This window comes from Dermochelys coriacea, chromosome 14 (genome assembly GCF_009764565.3).
Source record: "Dermochelys coriacea isolate rDerCor1 chromosome 14, rDerCor1.pri.v4, whole genome shotgun sequence".
In the NCBI taxonomy this organism is placed as follows: domain Eukaryota; kingdom Metazoa; phylum Chordata; order Testudines; family Dermochelyidae; genus Dermochelys; species Dermochelys coriacea.
In genome coordinates this window covers 15,638,036-15,653,331 of record NC_050081.1, presented here as the reverse complement: position 1 = coordinate 15,653,331, position 15,296 = coordinate 15,638,036, and the positions used below count along the sequence as shown (strand labels likewise).

General features: G+C 45.7%; 1 protein-coding gene across 6 annotated transcripts in view; it reads right to left on the bottom strand.

Moving 5' to 3' along the window:
• The window catches only part of MYO15B (myosin XVB), a 73,756-nt gene extending 63,010 nt beyond the window's left edge, over positions 1-10,746 (bottom strand). For 5 of the 6 annotated variants that reach the window (XM_043497522.1, XM_038371739.2, XM_043497525.1 and 2 more), the window contains exons 1-4: positions 10,687-10,716; positions 8,947-9,051; positions 7,241-7,304; positions 3,322-3,435 (exon numbers count right to left, since the gene is read on the bottom strand). In XM_043497522.1, coding sequence (XP_043353457.1) covers positions 3,322-3,435; positions 7,241-7,294 — 168 coding nt within the window. In that variant the 5' untranslated portion in view covers positions 7,295-7,304; positions 8,947-9,051; positions 10,687-10,716. Of the gene's footprint in view, positions 1-3,321; positions 3,436-7,240; positions 7,305-8,946; positions 9,052-10,686 lie in introns of all 6 variants that reach the window. The other variant, XM_043497523.1, reaches the window with a different exon arrangement.
• Positions 10,747-15,296: the final 4,550 nt, after the last annotated feature.

The following is a 15,296-nucleotide window of genomic DNA, read 5'->3' as shown; positions in this document are numbered from 1 at the left end:
CACGGCATATTCCACACTGGGGCAAACATGACATGAGGAAACATTGCTGCTGACAGGAATTTACCCTGGGTGTCAATTTCCACCACCCTCAGCTACTGCTACTGCAGACATTTGTACATGAGCAGCAGCCTTCTCCCTTCAGCCCAAATCCTTTTCTCACTGGAACCTGCCCTGCAGTCATGGTGACCTCCAATCTAACGCCACTAGAGGGAGCTCATAATCTGAATAAATGTAGGAACGAGCGCAGGGAGAGGGGGAACCCAATTGGCTGCTTATACTAGGCTACACTTGGCCCCAGTTTGCATTGGGTTGGGTTGAGACCGTCAGAAGGAGATCTCTTGTATTTGCCCAGTACGTCCAGTCTCTTCTCTCTCAGGTTTTAAGCTCTTTGGGGCAGGTGATAATATACTCTTTATCTGCGTGTATTAGCTATCTGGGGTCATACGCCGGCACCCATCGCCCTATTCTCTGAATGGCACCATGCACATTGCAGGTGTTTTACAAACGAATTAATAAATCCCATGGAAATCAGGTTGATGCCACCAATTCAGCATAGGACACGCCGACAGACTGAGCCAGAGCAGAAGGACCAGCTGGGCCCCTGAGTGGGACATCTCCAATGGCCCTGCCTTGTCAGAAATATAAGAGGGGAAACTTTAAATAAAACTCATAAAATACCAGGTGATTGAGTCGTAAATAAGGGTTGTACAGAGTTTCTCCAATGGGAAAGCTTCAGACCGCAGGAGGTCTGAAGTTGAATAATTTTTCCTAGCACCAGCCTGGCAGCAACTTGAGGCTTCTCCAGATAAGAGGGGGTTAAATCACAGGTGACAGAATCATAAAACTGTAGGACTGGAAGGAAACTGGAGAAGTCAAGTCCAGCCCTCTGCGCTGAGGCAGGACCAAGTAAGCCTAGACCATCCCTGACAGGGGGCGTCCAACCTGTTCTTAAAAACCGCCAGCGGTGGGGATGACAAAGGCAGAATGGAACTGGAAGGGGAGTTCAGCAGCCCCATATCAGCCAGGGTCACAACAAAGAGAGGGACCCTCAGTACAAAGGGGAGAATGGTCCCTTCCCTCAAACTCTAAGGCTCTGTCTACACTTAAAATGCTGCAGTTGCACCACTGTAGCACTGTTGTGTAGACACTTACTACAGCAATGGACGGTGTTCATCCATCATTGTAGTGAATTCACCTCTCTCACCAACGACCTAGCGATATCTACGCTGCGGCTTAGATCGACTTAACTATGTCACACATGGTGCAAACATTTTCACAGCCCTGAGCAATGTAGTTAGGTCAACCTAACTTTGTAGATTAGACCTGGTTTAAGGCACATAGGTTTGTCCTAGCCAATCAGACTACTGGTCTGGGCAAGCCAGCAGCACTCAACACCTGATACCTCAGAGCACGGAAAAAAGATATTGATGTCTATTGTGAGAGGCAGCATGGTCTCATAATGAGAGAACTGATCACGGTTCTATTTCCACCTCCACCACCAAATCTTACTGTGACCTTGGGCAAATCCCTTCCCTGCTCTGAAGCTTAGTTTTCCGCTCTGCAAAAATGGCTCCAATAATACCTTCCCACCTTCACACAGTGCTTTGAGCCTCTGGGATGAGAGGTGTTGTAGAAGTGCTAAGCAAACATGCCCAGCAATCATGCAGTGCTGCCAGGGGGGCAGGGGGGGGGAAGCTCCCACTGACCCCCAACTCTGAACTTTGGTGGATCAGATAAAGAGAGAGAGAGAGAGAGAGAGCGCAAGATCCAAACTACTCCTTGTTTTGAAAACCCAAAGTTTGACTGGAGAGGTTTTGCCCTTCTCCCCTAACCTCTTCCCACACTTCTCAACAGGCCTTGTCATGTCAGTTCTCACTGGGACTTTCCAGGTACATCACTATCTGTAACTCAAGGGTTCTCAAACTTCATTGCACGGTGACCCCCTTCTGACAACAAAGTTACTACATGACCCCGGAAGGGGGGTGGAGACCAATCCCTGCTGCCTCAAGTGAGGAGGAGAGGGGGCTGCAGCCCAAGCCCCGCCACCCCGGGTAGGGGTGGATTCGGGCTTCAGCTTCAGTCCTGGGTCCCAGCAAGTCTAATGCTGACCCTGGTGACCCCATTAAAATGGGGTTCCGACCCACTTTGGGGTCCCAACCCACAGTGTGAGAATTGCTGCTACCTAACTAAAATGTAGCACCATTCTGCTTGGTTCTCCCTTCCTGCGGAGGTTGCTAGGGAAAGGTCTAATAATGTTCAGTTCAAGGAGAGATCTTTTAACATGCTGTAATTGTCTGATGAAGAGTACTCGTGGTACCTTAGAGACTAACAAATTTATTTGAGCATAAGCTTTCTTGAGCTACAGCTCACTTCATCGGATGCATTTTCCACCGAATGCATCCGATGAAGTGAGCTGAAGCTCACGAAAGCTTATGCTCAAATAAATTTGTTAGTCTCCAAGGTGCCACAAGTACTCCTTTTCTTTTTTCAGGTGCTTTGTTTTATTCCGCAAAGGGTAAAGAGAGGATCCCTTGATCCAGCCCACATCTCCCCAATCCTTTTAAGCCCACAGAAGATTATAGGCCCAGGCAAAAGAAGGTTAACCTCATTATAGAAAGCTGTTTTCCAGTGTTGCCAACTCTCATGATTTTGTTATGAGTCTCATAATCATTATTGTTTTCCGTAAAGCCCCAGCTCCTGTAGTCAATTGGATATGTGAGGATTTCAGCCTTCATTCTTAAAGAAAAAGTAAGTTTCTAGCCCTTGTGGCTGTGCAGAAAGCTTCAAAACATAACCCCAGTGCACCCTAAAGGCTCAAAAAGCAGAAGGCAAATAAAAAGAACACCAAAAATCTATTTTTACATAATTTCATGGTTTTTAGTGAGCCTGACTCATGGTTTTTGAACATTTGGGGTTGGAAATACTGGTTTTCTTAGATAGGTGGAGCCATAGGGCTTCGGTGTTTAGATAACCCATATAAAAACAAGAGTCCCAATAAACACAGCTTTTTCCAAGAGGTAATGGAACCTGAATGATGGGAGAGGGAGGAGAAGTGACAGGGACCAAGCCTCTCCATCAAAAAGACATGTTCCTTGGGTCAAGAGCGAGGGGGGCCCCAGACAGACAGTGCAGAGGGCAGCCAAGTTCCAAAACGTAACCGTGAGCCACCTCCAGGAGGGGCAATCCAGGAGGGAAGCACAGTGCTTATCTTACCTGTTTCCTGTCGGGTCCCCAGCACCAGGCTGATAAGAGACGAAAGTACTGGTTCAACAATGTCTCTCCCTTGCCTGCTGGAGCAGCTCGCTCCACCCTCTCACTCACCTGATTCAGGTAAAAGTAAGTCTCTGCCTCATGCAGGAAAAGCTTCTCTTTCTGCTCCGCAGGAAGCCCCGCCACCAGCTCATAAAACACATGGTAGCTCCTCTCGCCACGGGCCTGAAAGGAGATCGCTCACACTGTGGGCCAAACATCTCGCTCCACCACCCCATCACATCTCAGTGCTACGGGAAGTTAAAACTTCATCAGACAAATCCCCTGAAGTACGGAACCCATGCGAACCTCTGGGCTCTGCAAAGCCAGGCTGCAGACTGTAAAAGAACAGGCTTGCTTTGAAGTTTCCATCCAGTGCCTCCTGTAACCAGGGTAGAAACAACCCCCTTCACAGGGCTACCACTGCTGGTCCTTGCATACCCGAGCAGAGCATGGGGGAGAGAAAAATTAATGACAGGTTTCAGAGTAGCAACCGTGTTAGTCTGTATTCGCAAAAAAAAAAAAAAAAAAAAAAAAAAAAAAGAGTACTTGTGGCACCTTAGAAACTAAAATTTATTTGAGCATAAGCTTTCGTGAGCTACAGCTCACTTCATCCGATGAAGTGAATGTAGCTCATGAAAGTTATGCTCAAATAAATTTGTTAGTCTCTAAGGTGCCACAAGTACCCTTTCTTTTTAGAAAAATTTATGGAATTTTTAATAAACTTTAAATGTAGTTCAAGCTGCTGGGGATAGAGGGAGCTCTTACTTATCCATACTGGGTTCTCCTATTCCTACTGCAAATCTGAGCCAAATAATGCCTGTTAACTTCAGAAGGCCAGATTTTCTGTTGGTATAGATCGATGTGATTTCATGGACATCAGTGGAGCTACCCTGTTGTACACCAGCTATATAGGGTTGCCAACCCTCCAGGATTGGCCTGGAGTCTCCAGGAATTAAAGATTATGTCATGTGATTAAAACTCCAGGAATACGTCCAACGAAAACTGGCAACCCTAGCTGTGAACCTGGCCCAAAAGGCTTAGACTGATGTTAAGTTAGTGCACATTTTGTCCTTGTATCTTCGTCTAAGGAAAAATATACCCAAGTGAAGGATTTCTTACTAATCATCCATTTCTCCTGGGAAAGAAAAAACAGTGGGGGAAAAGCTTTCCAAAGAATGATAGAAACACTTTTACCAGCTTCTAGACATCTTTCTGGACTACTCTTGTTCCTAGATAGGTCTCCAAAGCAGTTTAACTCAACACATGCACATGCCAGAACATTACTTGCAACAATGTTATGCTGCCCAGTAGGAACACAGCAGTTTACATGGACTTTAGCTTAGCCAGGCCAACATGCCAGAGATTGAACTGGGGACTTGAAGATCTAAAAAATGACCTGCTACAGCTTGAGTTCGAGAGCCACGACTCTGCAAGCTGGACACAGTAACAACTCTCATCCTCTGGGGAGTGACACGGGGGGCACCTGTAACACACACCTCATACATATTAGATTGCAAACCCTTTCAGTTAATACTAGGGCTGTCGATTAATTGCAGTTAGCTCATGCGATTAACTCAAAAAAATTAATCGTGATTAAAAAAAATTAATTGTGATTAATCGCAGTTTTAATCGCACGGTTAAACAATAGAATACCAACTGAAATGTACTACATATTTTGGATGTTTTTCTACATTTTCATATATATTGTTTTCTGTGCTGTAATTGAAATCAAATTATATGTTATTTTTTATTATAAATATTTGCACTGTAAAAATGATAAACAAAAGAAATAGTATTTTTCAATTCATCTTATACAAGTAAGGTAGTGAAATCTCTTTGTCATGAAAGTGCAACTTACAAATGTAGATTTTTTTTTGTTACATAACTGCACTCAAAAACAAAGCAATGTAAAACTTCAGAGCTACAAGTCCACTCAGTCCTACTTCTTGTTCAGCCAATTGCTAAGACAAACAAGTTTGTTTACATTTACAGGAGCTAATGTTACCCTCTTCTTATTTACAATGTCACCAGAAAGTGAGAACTAGTATTTGCATGGCACTTTTGTAGCTGATGTGCAAGGTATTTACATGGCAGATATGCTAAACATTCGTATGTCCCTTCCTGTTTCGGCCACCATTCCAGAGGAAATGCTTCCATGCTGATGATGCTCATTAAAAAAATAGTGTGTTAATTAAATTTGTGACTGAACTCCTTGGGGAGAATTGTATGTCTCCTGCTCTGTGTTTTACCCACATTCTGACATATATTTAATGTTATAGCAGTCTTGGATGATGACCCAGCACATGTTGTTCATTTTAAGAACATTTTCACTGCAGATTTGACAAAATGCAAAGAAGGAACCAATGGGAGATTTCTAAAGATAGCTACAGCGCTCAACCCAAGGTTTAAGAATCTGAAGAGCCTTCCAAAATCTGAGAGGGACGAGGTGTGCAGCATGCTTTCAGAAGTCTTAAAAGAGCAACACTCCGATGTGGAAACTACAGAACCTGAACCACCAAAAAAGAAAATCTATCTTCTGCTGGTGGTGTCTGACTCAGATAACGAAAATGAACATGCTTCAGTCCACACTGCCTTGGATTGTTATCGAGCATGGACGCATTTCCCCTGGAATGGTGGCTGAAGCATGAAGGGACAGATGAATCTTTAGTGCATCTGGCACATAAATATCTTGTGACGCTGGCTACAACAGTGCCATGAGAACGCCTGTCCTTACTTTCAGGTGACATTGTAAACAAGAAACATGCAGCATTATCTCCTGCAAATGTAAACAAACTTGTTTGTCTGATCGATTGGCTGAACAAGAAGTAGGAGTGAGTGGACTTGCAGGCTCTAAAATTTTACATTGTTTTATTTTTTAATATAGTTTTTTGTTTGTTTGTTTTTTTACATAATTTTACATTTGCAAGTTCAACTTTCATGATCAAGAGATTGCAGTACTCGTATAAAATGAATTTAAAAATACTATTTCTTTTGTTTTTCTACAGTGCAAATACTTGTAATCAAAAATAAAGTGAGCACTGAATACTTTGTATTCTGTGTTGTAATTGAAATCAATATATTAGAAAATGTAGAAAACATCCAAAAATATTTAAATAAATTGTATTCTACTATTGTTTAAGTGTGATTAATCATGATTAATTTTTTTTAATCGCTTGATAGCCCTAGTTAATACATTAATACGGCACTATAGAAATAAACAATAGTTATGGGATTCATGCATTGTACAGAGCCGATGTCAAACCGACAGCAGCAGTGAGATAATTTTTTACCGCAATTCTAGAAATTGTTTGGCAAAGGTAATGATGGCTTTAAACAAGTCAGTCATTGAAAATCACCTAATTAGATTTGGGTTTACTGAGAACGTGCTGAAAGTGCTGTAATGGTTGGACATTTAAAAAACACACTACAGCTGAGTAAAGTGTTTGTGAGGCCTGTGATCTATCTTACCATATAAAAAAAAACAGATAGGGGGCTTGGATGGAGCAGTAGAATGGGGGCAAGGCCATCTGGGTTGGACCGTCATCTCTGGGCACCTATGCTCCCAACGCAATAGTGTCTGAATCCAGGCCCTGATAGATTTTTGTCCATTTCACAAAAACACCATACAGTTCATCACAGCAGGCAGCATCTGCGCAGGGGTGGCCCAGGACTAGCCCAGCAGGGAATGCTGCAGGGCAGCAGAGTGGTGCATGGAGGGCTCCACCATAGGAGGGGCTGCAGACACCTTGATAAAGCTCAACCTGTGCCCTCACTAGATTCAGCCCATGTAGGTGACACATGAGACTAACGCTAATCTGAAACTCTACTACCTTCCACTAGGACTGAGGGCCTGCCTCTTGCCATCTGACTAGAGAAGCTGCAGGCATTTCTTGCACTTAGTAACTAACATAGGCCGTAACCCATAAACACAGCCTAGACATGCAGAGATTCTGACCTGTCTGGGGAAGTGGGGGTGGTTGGTTCTTACCTGAAACACAACACGGGACTTTTCCAGAAGGTACTGGGAGATGGACGTACCCATCACGACCCCACTGTGTGTGCGAGAGAAAGGGGGAAAGGGTTCTGTGAGAGGACTGAGGGTTTGCTGGAGACCTATATACTCTGTATAGGGGGCCAGGCAGAGGGAGTCCTTACCCAGAGATACAAATCCAAGATGCAAAATTTGGATCTGAATTTCAAAGCCCATCGACTTTAGGAGTTTACCTAACCTCCAAAGTTTTAGAGGTCCTTCAGAGCTGGGATCCTGGAGGCAGCTCCATTATAGAGAAAGGAGTCCAACTCTAGAATATATGGATCCAGGATTAGACTGCGAACAACCTCCCCAAATTAAGGGGCACTTGGATCTCCCTTCTCTACACCAGCAAACCAAAAGATCCAGACTGAGCAATCCCCAAAATGGTCCCAGGTATAACCTGTGCATGTTCCCTAACCATTCGCACACATATGGCTCACTGTTTCTTTGGACTCCATCAACTGTCTAGAATCCACCCATGGTCTCTGGTCTATACTTAAATTGTACGCTCTTGGGGCAGAGACCAGCTTTTTGTCCTGTGTTTGTACAGCACCTAGCACAGTGGGGTCCTGATCCATGACTCTGGCTCCTACGATGCTGTAGGGGCTGGAGTTTAGGAGAGACCTAAACATTACATGGGAGTTTTGCTGTAGGGATGGTTTTATTACAGACTTTTACTTAGTAAAATATTTGCCATGTCAAAGTTATAGCTTCTAAGTTTACTCCTTCCCAGTTCCCACCACATGTACCCCAGGGCCCTCCCCAAGGAGGAAGGTTTGCAGCAGCTGCCCAGCTGGCAAGGCAATGGTGGAGCTTTTCCTGGAACGTGGTGACACAAACATGGCTGAGCAGCATAGTAGGTATGGATAGGTCAGGGGTTCTCAAACTTCATTGCACCATGACCCCCTTCTGACAACAAAAAGTACTTCATGATCCAGGAAGGGGGACCGAAGCCTGACCCTGACCGAGCCACACTGCGTTCTCACTGGTTCAAGCCCATGCTACAGCTCCACAGTTAAGACTGTTCAGTCCTCTCTGCACTGCAAGACTCAGCCATGTTACCAGAACCTCACCAGCTTCTACTGTGTTGTAATGGTCCTCAAACACGGTAACTTGTCACTCTGAAGCAGACAGAGGTCAAGCAGACAGGGCACACTAGACTGGGAGTCAGGAGACCTGGGTTCTTGCTCTGCAACTGACCTGCTGTGTGACCCTGGGCAAGTCTGTTAATCTCTGTATGTTTCTGTTTCCCCTCCCCCCATTTTGTCTGTCTTATCTATTTAGACTGTAAGCTCTTTGGGACAGGGACTCTCTTTCCCTGGGTGTATGTACAGCACCTAGCACAATGGAGGCCCTGATCTCAGTGCTATTGTAATAGGAGAGCACAGTAGATAGGGGCTTGGTGGTTTCAAGCAGGGAAACCTTGCAGATTTCATGTGTTCTTTTATAGACAAAACTCAAAGCAAACCCAGCGGTGCAAGCTGATCCCGCCCCCCATAGAAAGTGTGCAGGAGGGAGGCCTGTTGTTGCACAACCCCCCTGCATAACTCACTTCCCAGCAGATTAGCAATGGATCTGTTCCTGTGCATGCCGGCTCATTCTCCTCCTGCTCCAGCATGCATCGCTGCATTGTTGGCTAAGGGCAAGTGCCCTTGACTCACTGTCCTCAGGTGGATGTGCAGAAACTTCCCAAAGCGGCTCGAGTTGTCGTTAAGGATGGTTTTAGCATTCCCAAAGCTCTCCAGAATGGGCAGTATGTCACAGGCCTGGGAGAGGGCAGAGGATACAAGACCTTATGTTTAACAACCAGATAACACTGTGGCATTGCCCAGAAACCAGGGCCCCATAGTGCCAGGTACCCACAAACATAGAAAAAAAGGGATGGTCCTTGTCCCAGTGGCACTGGACCAAAAGACATGACCAGAAACACAAGGTGTATCCAACAGCCAGCCAGGGGATACAGCTCAAGGAAGCAGTAATACGATATGGAGCCTCTAGTACTAGGTTACTAGCTGGACCCAAACCCAGGCTGGCAGTGACTGATAGTTGTTCCCACCTCACTGTGGACTTAAGCATGACATAAGTTGACCTAAGCATAACGTAAGTTGCTTTTCAGTTGCTCAGTTCCTGACAGGTAGGTGCCCGCTTCACAAAAACCATCTCTGCCATAACTGGAACCTTTTCTGGCGATCTTGGTAGAGAGACAGTTCAGAAGGCTGAACAGACCACTGAAACCATCTTGCCCTTACAGATAGGCCTTCCAAGCCAAACGGGATGCGTAGGATGGCAAAGCTTGTGCCACTTCTACCACTGCCTGTTCTGTGAACAATCAGCGTAGGGTTCTAAAGCTGTGCACCAAGCACCCAAGAGCAGTGAATTCACTCTGAGTCCTTATACATTCAAGGAGGTTTTCAAAGGTGCCTACACTCCACTGACATCACTGGAACTCCAGCTTCTTTCAAACTACATTCCTGTGGGTATGCACTCAAGAGACCTGAATTCCAAATCGAGATTCAGGTCACGTGATCAGTGTACTATGATGGCTGTTGCTCACACACAACAGTGGGTGAAAGTGAAGCTAGAAAATGTTCTCACTGGTTCAAGCCAGCCTTAGACATCAGTGCCTGGTGCCCCAGATCTTAGCAGGCTGGTATCTGGGCCTTGAACTGCTTGATCAGCTACCTTTGAAAAGACACAGACTGAAACATGTGGCCCCCAGTGCCCTACTTCATGGTGAACATGGCTAGCCACACTCTGATGCCAGACACTCACCCTTCTATCTCCACCTCCAACTTAAGAACAGACATGAACGGTGTGAGCCCCTGCTTTGCTTTTGTTTTTCAGTCCTGGTCAGCTTGATGTTAGCCACTCCATGTTGATCCATTCTATTCCATGTTATACTATTCGGTTTTTATATTGTGCTCATCACCATAGTATCTGAGCACCTTCCTGTAGTGCATTACATAACATGACTATAAGCACACATCACAGTACATAAGCACTGACCCCGTGGGTGCTCCAGGGATGGAGGGCTGGAGCACCCACAGAAAAAAATTAGTGGGTGCTTAGCACCCACCAGCAGCCAGCTCCCCCTCCTAGCGCCTCCCGCCCACTGGCAGCCCTGCCAATCAACTTCTCCCCCTCCCTCCCAGTGGCTCCCACCTGCCGTGATCAGCTGTTCCGTGGCATGCAAGAGCTGGGTGGAGGGGGAGGAGCTGGGATAGAGCATGCTAAGGGGAGGGGGCAGGACTGGGCGAGGCAGGGGCGGGAAGAGGAGGGGCAGGGGCGGGAAGAGGTGGAGGGGGGCAGGGCCTGGGGCTGAGTGGGAGTTCAGTACCCCCTGGGAAAAGAAGAAGCCAGTGCCTGTGTCACTGTACGTAGAAACATTAGCCACCCCTTACCTGCCTGATCCCAGGCCTGTCTTGTCTCTGGTACAAGGTGCTCAGGTACCGCATGATTGCTTTGGCAGCTTCCGTTTTACCTGATCCACTGTGCCCACTGGGGGAGAAAGGGATAAGGATCAGAGACGGCTATAAGAATCAGAATAGCTGTGCCTAGAGGAATTAGGCAAGATCTTCAGCTGGTGAGAGTCAGCATAGTTCTGCCTAAGACAATGATTTACAGCAACTCAGGGTCTGGCCCATATTGTTTAAAAGTCTGGCAGCAAGTTAGAAAAATGGGTCCAAGCAAAAACCCCAGCTCCAGAGCCAACCCACTTCCCTTCCCACCTCAGACTGTGGGGAAATCAGCTCAGGCCTACGATGAGCAGCTAAGTTCAAACTACACAAGCAGGTTGTGGAAGGGGAGTCCTAGCTTTTCCCAGCTCTCCATTCACACAGCTTCCCTAGGCCAGACAGAGTGACAATATGCAACCAAAGAAATACAAGATAAACGGCTGACATCATAAAAACAAAACTGTCACTGGCTGACAGTCTGACCATACTCTGAGGGCAGGGCACTGTAATCAAGCAACTTTTTAAGGCTTCTGGTTTTACATATTAACCTTTCCATGGATGTCATACATCCCACAGAGCCAGTCAGCACAATTTTATGTCATCCTGTTTCATCTACCCAGACAGGATTTCTTCCAGCAGCAATGTATTTGCCATGGCAACTAATCAGCACGATCAACATCACTCCAGGAAGCATGAGTGGTGGACGTGGCCTAAAAGTGGGGGAGTCACGGGAGCCCAAACCGTGAACTCGCCTCCTCCATGTCATGCCACACCCCCAAGGCAATGCCCCCATACCACCCCTTCCCCTGAGGCCCCATCCCCCCACTTGCTCCTGTCCCCTCATCACTTGCCGTGACAGTTGGTAAAAAGTGGGGGGGCCATGGCCCCCTTGCCCTCCTGTTCTGGTGCCCCTGCCAGGAAGTGCTGCATGCAGGGGTGATTGTTTCAAAAGTGACACTGATAAATGTCATCCTGCATAGCCAATTGTGAGTGGGCATGTCTTCCACGTGCTCAGAGGCACCTGGAGATGCCTCAAGAGGGCAAGGCTGTTTGTTAGGAACATATGAAATGCCAGACTGGATCAGATTCAAGGTCTGTCTGTCAGACAGTGATCAGCACCAAATTCTTCAGAGGAGGGTGTGAGAACCTACAGTGGGCAGATGTAGGATAGTCTACTTCCCAAAGTAGGTTTTACCCTAGTCTCCTGGTTAGAGATTGGCTTAATCCCTGAAGCATGAGGTTTAACATCCTTTCCAGCATTATCGTTAGTTATAACCACCCTAGATAGTCTCAGTATCCATATTAGTGTTCAACCCCTTCTGACTCTTGCCAAGTTCTTAGACTCAGTTACTTCCTGAGGCAATAAATTCCATAGTTTAAATTACACATGGTGTGAAAAAGTATTTCATTTGACCGGTTTTGAACTTTTCGCCATTTCATGTCTTTGAAAGTTCCCTTGTTCTTGTGCTGTGCAGCAGGGAGAACACAAGCTCCCGATCTACCTTCTCCAGACCATTCATTATTTCATAGACTTATGCCCCCTCTTACTCATCTCCTTTCTAAGGTAGCCATCTTAATCTTTCCTGTTTCTTATCACATGAGAGCGTGATCGCTGATTGTTCTTGTCACCTTTCTCTGAACCCTCCGCCACACCGCTCCAGGTTTCTGTAATGCACTTTCTAAGATGGGGTGAGCAGTACTGCACAGAGTATCCAAATAATACACTGAAAAGATTACTTGGTCTATAAAGATGGAAGGGGGAGAGCTGAACCTCGAGTGATAAGCAATTGAATCAAGTAATTGTGTACAGTATTACTGTTTTATAAAAGTGTATAGTGAGGTCTTCTCTGAAAGCTAATGGCACATTGGTGACTAATAATCATTCTGAAATGTATGTATTTTTATGAGGAAATATGGATATTTAATGATATTAGGCTTTAAAGTCTGTGACCAAACAGGGAGAAACAGGATTCGCTCCCAGGCAGGAGGGAAGGCAACTATCTACCTGTCTCCACTGAAATATAAGCCAGATAAGACCAATAACAGTGGAAGCTCCATTTACACAGAAATCAGCTAGGGGATGGGAAGTCCAGAGGGAGGGAAGAACAGCATGAGGCCATCTTTCGTCTTGAAACAAGGTCATTGCATTTTGAAAGATATAAGCAACGACAGAAGACATCTTTGACATCCATCACTAGACAGACACAAGGGGACAGAGCTCTTGCAAACTGGGAAAGATGGGTCCTTCAACCAAGTGGGGGTTGAAGTGTCTGGGAACTGAATTTAGGTGAGAAAAAACATCTTGAATAAAGCCGATCCCTAGCTAGATTAAGTTTTAGACTTCTAGAAACATGTCTTCACTTTTATTTGCTTGTAACTCGGTCTAACTTTATTTCTTGTACTTGGCATCACTTAATCTATATGCTATTGTTAATACATTTGTTTTATTTTCACTATAAACAATTCAGTACTGTATCTTCAGAGAATAGTGAATAAGCTGTGATGAACTTTTGTCTCTTTAAAGGAGCAATGAACCTTATTATTTCTCTGAACTGTCCTGGAGAGGGCTGGGCATTGCAGAGCACATGGTTTTGGGGAAATTCAGGACTGGGCATGTGGTGGGGTCACCTTTCAGGTTGTAACAATCCTGGGTGGAGGCCAGAATAGGGGGCTGTAGACAGGCTGCTGGTGTCAGAGCTGCTAAACCAGGGCTGTCTAGCACGCACACACACACACACACACACACACACTCAGCGTGTGACCTACACGCTTGTGGGCTGGCTGTGAATGTGCCAGGCTGGGAGCTATAGCAGTAAAGCATTGTAAGGCACCCAGGGTTGCACGGCAAAAGCTGGCACAACCCCTTGCTGGTCCGGATTGCATCCCCCAAGGTGTGAGAGTGACAGCTGCAGATTTTGCTACCTCCCTGCTCAACCCCCTTTCCAGATCATTAATAAATATATTAAAGAACACAGGACCTACTCTAGAACCTTGAAGTCCCCATTGTTAACTTGGTGCCATGATGAAAATTCATCATTTAAACTTACTCTTTGCTTTCTGTATCCTAGCTAGTTTTTGATCCAAGACAATACTTTGCCTTAGAACATAATTTCTTAGCTTCTTTAGTAGCCTCTTGTATGGAACCTTGTACAAGGCCTTGTAGAATTCTAAGAGATTAATGAGGCATGATTTTCCTTTGTGAAATCTGGCTAGTTAAACCTTATTATATCATGATCTTCCAGGTGTTTTGCTGTTCTGTTTTTATAGATTCAATCTTTTTGCCAGGCACAGATCTAAGGCTTACTGGTCTATAATTCCCTGGATCACTCAGAGAGTCTTGTTAAAATATGCATATAACGTGTGCTATTTTTCAATCCTCTGGAACAGTTGTTTCAATGGGGCAAAAACTTGGAGGGAGAGGAGGAATCTCAGCCCCACATAACATCCTCATTTCCTACCTGATGACGATGCACTGCTCTTGCTCTGAAGTATGGGACAGAGCGTAGGCCATTTCCGCAATGGCAAAGACGTGTCTAGATGAACAGAAAAAAAAATTTCCATTAGTTACTTTGGCCCTGATTTCCTGCCTGCACAAACACAGTACCAGGGGTTAGTTAGTGAATATCCGCATTGGAGGTGGGCCTGTAACAGAATCTCAGATCCAAGAGCCATGGCTAGAGCCAGTGCTAGCCCATTGGGGGGCCCTAAACAGGAATATTTTTGTCCCCTCCTGCCTCCCCACAATACTAAAACAGGCAAGTTCTTATAATAAAAAGGGAATGGGGGCCCATTGAGCTGCTTGGGGCCCTAAGCAATTGGTTAGTCTGCTTATGCCTAGCGCCAGCTCTGGCCATGGCAGCATATGTATAGCTGGGCGTGGGAGGGCAAATCTCTCACTACTGTAGCCCCACTTGTAATAGCCACCTTGGGAGCCCTAGTGTGACTAAGGCTCCTGTAGCCAACAGCTTTTTAAATGCCATGTGTCATTTAGACTCAGTCTGAGCAAGTTAAAAAACCAGTGGCCACAGGAGCCTCATCCAGACTAGGGCTCCCAATGTTGCTAGCTCCAGCAGAGCTGCATTGGTGTTAGCAATGGTGGGATGCTACTGCCAAAACCCCGAGGGATGGCCACAGTCTCTTTGGTCATTGGCAGGGATTGAACCTGGGACCTTCAGCTAAACCTGAAGGAAAAGCTAGAAGAGGGAAGCTATTACAGTGGCTGGATCCAGCAACTAGACAAAAGCATCTGCACAACTGAAATCAAGGGGAGCCTTTCCCATTTACTGCAATGGGATTTGGACCTGGTTGTAAGCCAGCATTTTACCTGAGGATCCATGAACTTTGGTGGTTCAGAGCTGGATGCAGAACCAAACATCACAGCTTGGTCATATCACTAGCATGGGCTAAACGCCCTCCAGCCTGGTTGGAAGTGAAGATGTTGTTCTCAACACTGTGGCTCAGCTGGGCCAGGCAGTGCTTGGATATATAAGTGCTGAGTATCATTATAATGTTACACAGGGAGGGACATTTGTCATGCAAGGGGAGCTTTCAATAAA